At 36.8% G+C, this 12,147-nt stretch overlaps 1 protein-coding gene across 1 annotated transcript in view; it reads left to right on the plus strand.

Annotated features, from left to right (window-relative positions):
* Nucleotides 1–3,483, plus strand: part of OTOG (otogelin) — a 114,686-nt gene extending 111,203 nt beyond the window's left edge. Inside the window, exons 54-55 of the mRNA XM_070744041.1 lie at nucleotides 2,370–2,449; nucleotides 2,558–3,483. Coding sequence (XP_070600142.1) covers nucleotides 2,370–2,449; nucleotides 2,558–2,758 — 281 coding nt within the window. The 3' untranslated portion in view covers nucleotides 2,759–3,483. The remainder of the gene's footprint in view (nucleotides 1–2,369; nucleotides 2,450–2,557) is intronic.
* Nucleotides 3,484–12,147: the final 8,664 nt, after the last annotated feature.

The following is a 12,147-nucleotide window of genomic DNA, read 5'->3' on the forward strand; positions in this document are numbered from 1 at the left end:
TCAAATAACCCTTTTGTAGAGAGCATGGCATGTTTTAAGTTTAAGTTTTATTAGATTTGTATGCCGCCCCTCTCCAAACACCCGGGGCGGGTTTTCCAATGTTATATCCTAAATAAATATCTGAATATTCTCATTTATTATATTAAGAGTAGTGATGGCGCAGTGGTTAGAATGCAGTACTGCAGGCTAGTCCTGCTGAATGCTGGCAGTTCGAGTCTTACCAGCTCAAGGTTGGCTCAGACTTTCCTCCTTCCTAAGTCGGTAAAATAAGGAGCCAGATTGTCAGGGGCAATAGGCTGAATCTGTATTCCATTTGAGAGGGCTTCAAAGCACTATGAAGCAGTACATAAGTCTAAGTGCTATTGCTAATATGATATAGAAGTACAGTGGTACCTCTACCTAAGAACGCCTCTACTTATGAACTTTTCTAGATAACAACCGGGTATTCAAGATTTTTTTGCCTCTTCTCAACAACCATTTTCCACTTACAAACCCGAGCCTCCGAAACTGTAACCGGAAAAGGCAGGGACAAGCTTCTATGGGGCCTCTCTAGGAATCTCCTGGGAGAAAACAGAGCCAGAAAGGGCGGGGAGAAGCCTCTATGGGGCCTCTCTAGGAATCTCCTGGGAGGAAACAGGGCCTCACCCTCCCTGTGGTTTCTCCAATCGCACACATTATTTGCTTTTACATTGATTCCTATGGGAAAAAATTGCTTCTTCTTACAAACTTTTCTATTTAAGAACCTGGTCACGGAACAAATTAAGTTTGTAAGCAGAGGTACCACAAGAATAAGCAAATCTATAGTTATAAACATACTAAATACGATATGAAAGTACAGGGTTCAGCCATCCAGGGAAGCCAAAATATGGAGCCATTAATAAACTAATTATAATTATGATTTCAATACAGGAGAATGTTTGTAGCTCAGGGCTAACATGAGACATTCTTGGAGCTTTCTGAGCTTGCTTCTTTTCTTGTAGATGTTTCATTTACCCAAACTAGGTAACATCATCTGTGCTACTGGACTGATGGATTAGCACTGATGGTGTTTCCTAGTTTGGCTAATGAAATTTCTGCAAAAAGCAAGTAAGCTCAAAGAGCATCAAGGACCCTTCAATTATGGCTTTGTTGTCTTTTAGGCAGGTGAAACTATGGTCCCATGCCACAGTCCCAGTCACACTAAATTTAATTAATCAGATTATGTTAATTTCACATGTTGGATATAGGAAGTGCCTCTCCTGCTATGCCAATCTTATAGCTTAGCCTGATTGCAAACTGCTTACTGTATTTAAAACAGACAGCCAATTCAAGAGAAATAAGATAAACAGAAGATGTTTAAAAAATTGTATAGCTGAATTGTCCCAATCCTACAGTTGCATCTTATGTGTTTAATTTTATGTGACCAGTTAGGCAATAATGGCTCTTCCTTCCATCACATTGTTGAATTGTGGAATTGAACTGAGACATGGCTCACCAGGATATGTCATATTCACAATACTGTATCAGATCATTTCAACACAATTTTCAAATTCCTTACATAAGTTACATCAAACTTCATTGCATTAAATTCCTCACATTTGCTAAATAGCAGAATAGCATATACTATTCCTGCAGAAGGGAGGGAATGTTAAACATTATAAATATTGAATAGGCACATTATGTTGATTTACGTATTTACCATTCATTCCTCCTTCGTTGCACAGTATAACTTCACCTAGATTAAACTATTGTCAGAATTTCAGATTCTGGAGTAAAATATAAATGCTACACAGTTTGAGGACTTTGGCTTAAATCCATTCACCTACGTTTATCAACCGAATTCTTAGTTAGAAAAATGAGTTGACATCCCAGGATTTTGAAATAAATGCATATGATTATGTTTCTGCCACATTAGAAAGTGGATCTAGCAGTTGTATAAGTTTCACTCCTTTTAGTGGTAATTGTACCAGAACAAAACATAAACTTTATAGTATCTAAGCACTGCATCTCTAGTGTTTTGGGCAAACCATTTTTTGTTTATTTTTTAATGCTTATTTTTTATTGTTTCTTCCTTGCTTATTTGACCCCTATGACAATTATTAAGTTTTGTACCACATGATTCTTGACAAATGCATCTTTTTCTTTTATGTACGCTGAGAGCATATGCACCAAGACAAATTCCTTGTGTGTACAATCACACTTGGCCAATAAAATTCTATTCTATTCTATTCTATTTTTTAAATACCTAATTTAAAAGTTATAAATACAATATCATCAATTAATTTATTTTCATAATTATTTTATATTTTTTCCTTAGCATATTTTATGTCCTTTTGGTGTACAGATGTGCATAGAGACATTCATATTTTCCAAATAATTCATTATTATAGGTAAAGAAGATGGAAAATTCTGTAAAAAAGTGACTGTTAGGATGACAATACGCAAGAATGATTGTCGAAGTAACACACCGGTAAGCATTGAACCATTACTGTTTGCATAATCTCTGTTAATATTTGGAAGTCGTGCACCTATTAAGCCGTTTTATTTACTAGGTCTTTTTGTGTATATTTGTTCCCAGGTAAACATTGTTTCCTGCGATGGAAAATGTCCTTCTGCAAGCATATATAATTATAATATTAATACATATGCAAGATTCTGCAAATGTTGCAGAGAACTAGGACTTCATAGGCGAACTGTACAATTATATTGCAGTGGTAACTCAACCTGGGTCAGCTATACAATTCAGGAACCCACAGACTGCTCTTGCCAATGGTCATGAAGCAATACTAAAAGAGGTCTGTTCTTAAACAGCTTCGGAGGCAATTAATTTTATTCCCAGAATAAATTCAGAATTTTAACTGTTTATCCCTTGACAATGCAGCTATCTATAGTTAGAACAAGAATTACTTTTAAATATGAGTAATGTCATTGCATTTTTATTGTTCTCCTTAACAGATGGATGTTTGAAATATAATGTTATATTTTTAGTATGTAACCCCGTAAAAATGATGCTTTGCTGGAATGTTCAGTATTTTTCAATGTTAGTTCATCCTGTATAATTTATATAACTGTATAGATGGTTTACTTATATGAACAGTAGAGTGTATGGAAAGGTAATGGAAAAAGCCTTGGCAAATATAGCTGTTGGTCAAATTATCCTATCGATGGAAATTATTGCCATTCTATACCATAAATTTATTAGTAATGTTGCTGTTCATATGAGGAGGTTGTGTAGATCTACGAAGCTACGCCACCCTGTAGATCCACTTAAAAGAATGGTATGATTCAACTCTAGTTGTTAGCAGATAGCTGCAAATAATAATCTTGGATGGCAGGATGGGATGGTTCAGTCAAACAGAAACATACAGATTAATTATGCACAGTAAGCAGATACACATTCCATTAACTATGCACAGTAAGCTGTGCCACATTTCTGACAAGTAAATAACGAACCTTTTTAGTCCAAAATATTTTTCATTGAAACAAAACAAAAAGAAAAAAAAATCCTTTATTAGTTTGTAATCAATCGCTAACAAAAAACATTCCAACCTCAAAGAGGAAAAATCTTCTGGGCCCTTTTGAATTTGTAAGTTTTTGTCTTGTGCCAACTTTCAGAAGAGAAGAAGTTGCATGTAAAAGAATACAAATCATGTAATTATATGCACATTTATCAGGGAAATGTCTTCAGCATGGATAAGTGTATATATAAGCTTAATCTCTGGTGGGAAACAAGACTTAGAAATAGTTTATGGTGTATTTTTATAGGAAATGTAGATGACCTATTTAAATTATTTAGCAGAACAAAGAACAGTCAATATCTCTTAAAATCATTATAGTTTATCACATTAAAAACCATTCTGTCACGTGAACAGAATATGTAAAAAATAAATATTTAGCCATCTAAAATATAATATCTCTGTTATTTGTGCGGTTCTTTTCTAGACTAGTAAAAAACTATGGATAACTTTGAAAATTGTACTTTAATCATGCACAAATGTCCACCTGCCATTTTACATATCTGTAAAGTAACAGAAAAATTATGGGTACACAACAAAAATATCTATTCCCATCTCTCATAATTACATCAGTTTAGTTCCACAGTGCTCCAGATCTTCTATGGAGATGATAACAACAACAACAACAACAGCAATAACAGAGTTGGAAGGGACCTTGGAGGTCTTCTAGTCCAATCCCCTGCTTAGGCAGGAAACCATACACTACTACCTTATCCAACATCTTCTTAAAAACTTCCATTGTTGAAGCATTCACAACTTCTGGAGGCAAGCTGTTCCACTGATTAATTGTTCTAACTGTCAGGAAATTTCTCCTTAGTTCTAAGTTACTTCTTGTGTAGTTTCCACCCATTGTTTCTTGTTCTACCCTCAGGTGCTTTGGAGAATAGGTTGATTCCCTTTTCTTTGCGGCAACCCCTGAGATATTGGAACACTGCTATCATGTCTCCCCTGGTCCTTCTTTTCATTAAATTAGACACACCCAGTTCCGGCAATCATTCTTCATATGTTTTAGCCCCCAGTCCCCTAATCATTTTTGTTGCTCTTCTATGCACTTTTTCTAGGGTCTCAACATCCTTTTTGCATCGTGGCGAGCAAAACTGAATGCAGTATTCCAAGTGTGGCCTTACCAAGGCATTATAAAGTGGTATTAACACCTCGTATGATTTTGATTCTATCCCTCTGTTAATGCAGCCTAGAACTGTATTGGCTTTTTTTGGCAGCTGCTGCACACTGTTCTGAAACAGTTTTCTAAGGATTTCCTCAGCTTTCATTTTTACTATTGACAGATAGCTTTTATTATTTACAGTTCCATTACCCACAGCTTCATAGATCTACAGTTCATAATAAGAGATCAGATTTTCATATTCACAATAAATTCATTTTGCTTTAGGCCTCTGCTGCATTTCAAATTACTTTTGAAGCTCTTGAATACATAATTTGCTATGTGATAATCAGCAAAAATAAGGAGAACTTTAAAAGAGCCCATAGTACCCAAATGGTCAATAGAAAGAGGTTCTGTTTCTTTAATGTACTTTTCTTTTGCAGAGATTATTTAATCAAAATATTTATGAGTTGGACATCCAGTGAAAGCTTTTATCTATGCAGCTAGCTTTAATTTAATATTCGATTTTCTACCTCTTGGTTTTAAAATAGAGTACCCTTTTTCTGTGGTAGGATATATTTTCTAAGTAAGAAATTCCCCAAAAATAAAAGATTCAAAAGCTCTGAGAGCTTTATTATATGTTGAGAGCCAGTTTGGTGTAATGTTTAAGGCAGCAGGCTAGATAACTGCGAGATCTTGAGTTTTTGTACCATTTTAGGCACAAAGCCAGTTGGGTGACTTTTGCACCTGTCACTTTCTCTCAACCCTAGGAGGAATGCAATGACAAACCACTTCTGAAAATCCATAGGCTCTTCCAGGAAGTTGCCAAAAATGAAGACTGACTCGAAGACATCAAAACCAAACCAAAACAAAATACGACATTTAATACTTCTGTTTCAGATATAAGAAATGGCTACCTCGGTGTGTTGAGAAACCCACCAAAATGTCCCTTCATTGACTCAAACATTCTAGTGATAGAAGTGGATTCTGACCATTCATTCATTCATTTACAGTTAAATTCAAAGATTTTGGAAAGGTTGCACCATTGGCTTTTTTTTATGCATGCTGCATGATACTCATTAATACAAAGGTCTGTATTTTTAGCTTACAATTTATCCTTTAAAATGTTACATATGACAATTCTGCTGTACATTACTTTATTATATTGTATTTAATAACATTTAACAGCCTATTTTGAAATATAACACATTAAAAAAATACTTTTAAAAAATCAAATTTGAAGTGTGTCGCTTCCGCTTCTGTTTTTAAGTCTAATGCAGCTGAATAAATTGTTCCTTAAAAAATCAAGACACAGATGCATATTTTATTCTAGAATCTCTGACTTTTAGACATTAAGTATTTTTGCAATGGTATCCTTCAGTCTGGAAAGACTATGATATCATGCCCAGAGCATGAAGCATCTATCTTCCATACTACTGTATTAAGTATTAATCACTGTATTAATATGTTATAAAGATGAAATTCATTCAACAAAATATCATGTTTATTGGACATCACAGAGAATGTTTTAAAATGGATGGCTACAAACCTCATTAGTGCTGGAAGGGTAATATGCTAGAACGGATAGGAATTTCTCCCATTAACATGATATTGAGAAGACCTATATTGAGTTTAAAGATATGAAGGTGACTTTGAACTGTTGTATATATCCAAAAAGTTTTTAAAAATCAATTATTATATGAGGAATTATTGTTTCTCTGTGATCAAGTTGTCACGTTGCATTTAAAAAGTGATGTAGCAAACAAACAAACAAGGATTTCTTGTTTCAGCTGTTTCTCATTGGTTAGGCTAACATCAATCAATGTGCAGCATTACCTGTAACAGAGAGCACTCACAGAAGTCAAAAACCTGACTCTGTGGTTTCTACTCCCAACCCCAAAACCTTTAACCATAGATTATCTATAATTGACCTCTCCCCCTTTCTAAGATGTCTGTAAGGGGGGCGCATAAGCGCACCATTGTGCCTACCCTCCCTGTCCTACTGTTCTTCTATCATTACTTTTCTAATGTTTTATTTATACAAGTTATCATACTATAATTGTTTGACAAATGTAAATATATATACAGTATATTCTACTAGCAGGAGCAATTTCCACTGATGGAATGGGAAATTTGTTCTGCAATGCTTCATGGGCCTGTTTTCCACTTCTTCATAGGACCCCTAAACTTCTTGAACAGATTTCAAATGCACACTGGTAATTAAAAAGAGGAAAGAATTAGAAAGCTGAATAAATTTTACTTTCAGAAAGATGGAATAATAGACTTTTCTGGGCCATCTTGAATCTCGGAAAGGTAGTACATTAGTATTAAAATAAATAGGTGAATTTTTTAAAAATGTACTATTGAAAATAACGTAGAGAATGCTTTTTAACCCATAAATATGCTGATCTAAGGCAGCTTTAAAAAAACTGGAAAAAAAATTACAAAAAAAAATCTTAAATTACTAGTATCATTGGTGAATGCTTAATACAGTGTGAGTATCAGACTAATGAGGATTGTGTAATAATAAAGTCTGTATTTCCCTGAAATATAAATAAAGCATTTTACAAACTTGTTCTCCCAAAATGCAGTTTGTTCCACATTTCATGTTTTAATTACAATAGAGGCTAGGCTTGTGCTTGATCTTTTCCCCCTAATCTCACAGCTGTGTTATCTAAGTCCTATTCCCTCTTGGTTGCATTGTTGACTTTTTGCTTCCTAAGTTTTTAAAGAGGACAGAAGATTGATAAGTTCTGTTTTAACTTAAACATTTTGATCATGCTCTAAGAGGCCCAAGCTGTATTTTTCATTAATGCAGAATGATGTCCTTGAAGTTTTGTTTTCTATAGTGTTCTGAAATTCAATTGGATTATCACTAGCAGATAACAGAAGAGGCTGTGTTCTTGTGGGGTTTTATAGTTCAGATCCGGTCAACCTAAATTGGATGCAGCCTTTGCAAGAAGGACAACATTTCAAACTATTAAACTTTTGATAGTGGTGGTATTTCAAATTAGTCCCCCTCTCCCATTCACACGTTCATCTCCATTGACCTACATCTGTTCTTCCCCGCACCCACAGCCCCTTGATCTCTGCTGATCCAGTTAATGGATGTGTTCATATGTATTCTCCCATTTCCTTCCAACCTGCAATTCAGACTTATGAGAAGAATTCATGTGAATTATGTATTGTAGCTTTATAGTTATTCAGGCCTTAGTGATACTGCATTACTGGAAACCTTGAATTCCTGGAAACTATTGGTGGTCATGCAATTATGGAGGTGTGAAATTGGAGCCTGCTATTCCATAGGGAAACCCAACCTCTGAAGAGCCAATCCTAGAATCACTAGTATTCTGAATAATTCTTTTCTTCTATTCAGTCATGTTAATTCTCAAAAGCTGCCTGGAAAGTACAGTGTGGTACCTTTACCTAAGAACACCTCTACTTAGGAACCTTTCTAAATAAGAACCAGGTGTTCAAGATTTTTTTGCCTCTTCTTAAGAACCATTTTCTACTTAAGAACCCGAGCCCGGAAAAATTTCCCAGGAAATTTGAGAGTGGCACGAAGGCCCGGCCAGTTTCCTGCCATTCCCTCTTTAATCCCGGCCATCTCTGGCTTTTTTGGGCTGCCAGAGGAGCCTTTTGGTGGTGCTTAAGGAGGATTTGGTGGTCCAGAGTCAACGAAGCATTTTCCTTTCTCTGGCCGCCGTCTCAGAGTCCCTCTTTTTGAGTTTTGTATTTTTTGATTCCCCTCACCTCACCTTCCTTTGGCAGCTGCTGTCCTCCTCTTCCTCCTTCTCCTCCTCCCACCCAAATTCTGAACTTTTATTTCTTTCCAAATGGATTTGCACACATTATTTGCTTTTACATTGATTCCTATGGGAAAAATTGCTTCTACTTCTCTTAGGAATCTGGATAGGTCAACCGTGGATAATCTAAGGGTAAAGTGTTGGGGGTTTGGGGATGACACTATGGAGTCCAGTAATGAGTTCCACACTTCGAAAACGCGATTACTGAAGTCATATTTTTTACAGTCAAGTTTGGCGTGGTTAATATCAAGTTTAAATCTTTGCAATATTTCACCAGTTTTTTGCTTCCTGCGCATGCCAGAGGCAAAAACATGCGGCACATGCAAGAGAACTGAAGCTGGATGCGCACTGCAACGGTAGCGGCGGTAATGGCACTCTGCCCCTGATCCGTGCATGCTTGAATCTGCCCAAAACACATCTGAGAAGCTGATCATCCATGCTTTGGATGAAGGAATAAAGGTCAGTCTAGACCCGGAGGCTGGGGGGAAAGGCCCTTTTACAAGCAGCAGAAAAGGAAAGTATTTCAAAATAGTAAAAAAAAAAATCGCTAAAAATAATTTAAAAATAGCGGTGCCTACGGACTAGCACCGGCCAATCTAGTTCACTGACATCACCAGCGGGTTGCTATCGGTTCAGGTTTACTTTACTTTATTAAACATTCATTGTCCAACATTCCCCAACAGAAAGAAAATAAGGTATGGTGATATATCCCAGTTTTGGCTGGGTTATACTGTAACACATCTAAATCTTCTGTCAACAGTGGCATGGTGTTGCATTCATTTTTTAAAAAAGTCTCCCTCTATGATCCATCTGTTATATAAATAAAAATAATGCAGCCCTATATTTTTATGGAACACTAATCCACCTTGGCAATGGTGTAATTATCAAATGATTTCATGCTATGCTGGTGGCAGGCTACATCCAGGGCCCGTAACACATGCTGCTGAGCTCTTTTTAAATCCTCTTTACACAGCTCCCATTCATAAATTTGCCATGGCTTTTAAGGCAACATAGTTTGAAGCTTTGCAGAATGATATCAAATAAGTTCATTTATATTGCTGTAATTCCGCCACTCCCCCACCTTCACCAATCCAGTGGGTGCATTCTATTGTGTGTGCCTTCTCCAGTTCTGATCCCTGAAGTCATTAAATACAAGAGAACCAATGTCTTACAAGAGTAGCCATGACAGATTATGGAAACCTTGAATAAGCGACATGAATTCTGATCCTGTGATAACAGTTGACAAACCTTTGACAAAGTTTTACTGGAGATTTTCAATCCCTATAAAAATAGCTTCCCCGGTACAGAAACAGCTTGAAATATTTTTATGTTTCTGGTTAATTTTTATGTTTTTGGTTTTGTAATCCATTTTCTAACCTATAGTATCAGGCTTGGTCATCCCTTCTCTTTTTCTCCCTTTCACAAGGTGTTTCAGTGTCATGGATTGGTTTAATTCTGAATATTTCAATCCAGATTTCATAATATTTCATAATATTGTTCTCATCTTATAATGTCAACCATTAGAAATGTTTGATCTGAATCTATTTGTCTGTTGAGATTCTCAGTTATCCAGGTCACAGTTGCCCCAAAGGTGCTGCTTCAATAGGCAGTTCTCCAGAACTGAAGACGCAAAATATTTTCAAGGAAAAATAAAAAATTGCCTCTTGAAAAAAGACACTTTTGGGACATCTGAACCTATCCTTATTATAGAACAAACAATCCTAATAACAATACTTATCAGAAGTAATATTTTTTTCATTCCTTTTTAATCCCAAATCCAATCCCCTCATAGATTTTCTTACTTTCTGAGCATTTTCTAGCGGTGACACAACGACTGCAGGAGAGAAAGGAGTAAAATGTTTCCTACTACCCTGTTTCCCCAAAAATAAGTCACCTCCAAAATTAAGACATAGGTTTGGTAGAATTGCCTAATATAAGGCATCCCCCGAAAGTAAGACATAGGAGATATTTTGTTTTGCAGCATTCCTGAACAGAACATATATATATATATATATTTGAAGAAAGTATAATTGTTGTACATGGAAATAATGGTACGGTAGTAGTAAGGAATTCTTGATAGGATTCACAGTTTGTCTGGTTATGCTGATTTGTGATGACAGCTACTTTCAGTATATAATAAATGTTCATTTTTTTTTGTTCAGCAATAAATGTGAATTCTTCTTCATTGAAAAAAAATAAGACATCCCCTGAAAATAAGACATAACACATCTTTGGGAGCAAAAATTAATATAAGACGCTGTCTTATTTTCGGGGAAACAGGGTACCTTATTTAATTCTAATTCATATTTTATGTGGTCTCATCAGTAATGGGTTACAGGTTATGCTATGTGGTGTGTGATCTGGTAGGGAAATACGGGATGCACACTCAGCTGCACATCCCGGATGTGTGCACGCCTTCTCCTGCATGAAATTTGGCTTCTGCGCATGCACAGCAAACAAAATCTCATGTGAGCGAGATTTCAGCAATTTTTGCTGGTTTTTTGCTTCTGCGCATGCAGAAATTGCCAAAATCTCACTCACTACATTTCACTTGCTGCACATGTACAGAAGCCAAATCTCATCCCGACAGATGTGTGCACCCACCGGATGCACATGCCCGCGACAGCCTCAGAGGATGCACTGGTAGCCCCAAAGACAAGCAGCCCTTCACTGGGCCCCCTATCAGCATATGGCCCTATGTAAATACGATGGTACCTCTACTTAAGAACTTAATTTGTTCAGTAACCAGGTTCTTAAGTAGAAAAGTTTGAAAGTAGAAGCAATTTTTCCCACAGGAATCAATGTAAAAGCAAATAATGTGTGCAAACCCATTAGGAAAGAAATAAAAGCTCGGAATTTGGGTGGGAAGAGGAGGAAGAAGAGGAGGAGGAGGAGGACAGTCGCTGCCGAAGGAAGAAGGTGAGGCGAGGGGAATAAAAAAAAATCCAAAACTTTAAGGCTTAAAAAAGAAAGAAAGAGGGACTCTGAGGTGGCGAGGAGGAGCACGTGCCTCCCATACACCCGGCACGAGGCTGCCTCCCATACACTGCACCAGAGAGAGAAACCCAGGGGGAATGGCAGGAAATTGGCTGGGCCTTTGTGCTGCTCTCAAATTTCCTGGGAAATTTTTCCAGGCTCGGGTTCTTAAGTAGAAAATGGTTCTTAAGAAAAAGCAAACAAATCTTGAACACCCAGTTCTTATCTAGAAAAGTTCTTAAGTAGAGGTGTTCTTAAGTAGATGTACCACTGTATTGGTTTCTTCATACATGGATAAATCTGATACAAAGAAAGCGAAACGGATTAACTTTGTTTTTGCTCATGACTATTTTCCAATCCAGGATTGGGCGAACATTTTAGGGACTGGACAGGTAACAACTCAATTCCCAAATCTTTTGAAAGTGCATCAGAGACAATCCAATGATACTTTAGTGCCAATGGAAAATTGGTGGCTATTCCCCCCCCCCAAACCCATTTTGGAGCTTCTGGGGGTGGGGTTAATATTGGAGCTCTGGTGGTGCAGTGGTTAGAATGCAGGATTGCAGGCAAACTGTGCCTACAGCCTAGATTCAATCTTGACTGGTTCAAGGTTGACTCAACCTTCCATCCTTCCAAAGTCGGTAAAATGAGGACCCAGATGGTTGGGGGCAATAAACCACTCAGAGAGGGCTGTAAAGCAGCATTATATAAGTCTCAGTGCTATTGCTATTGGGGATTAGAAGGGAAGGCCTCTTGAGAAGCAAACTAT

Source organism: Erythrolamprus reginae, chromosome 1, assembly GCF_031021105.1.
Source record: "Erythrolamprus reginae isolate rEryReg1 chromosome 1, rEryReg1.hap1, whole genome shotgun sequence".
Classification (NCBI taxonomy): domain Eukaryota; kingdom Metazoa; phylum Chordata; class Lepidosauria; order Squamata; family Dipsadidae; genus Erythrolamprus; species Erythrolamprus reginae.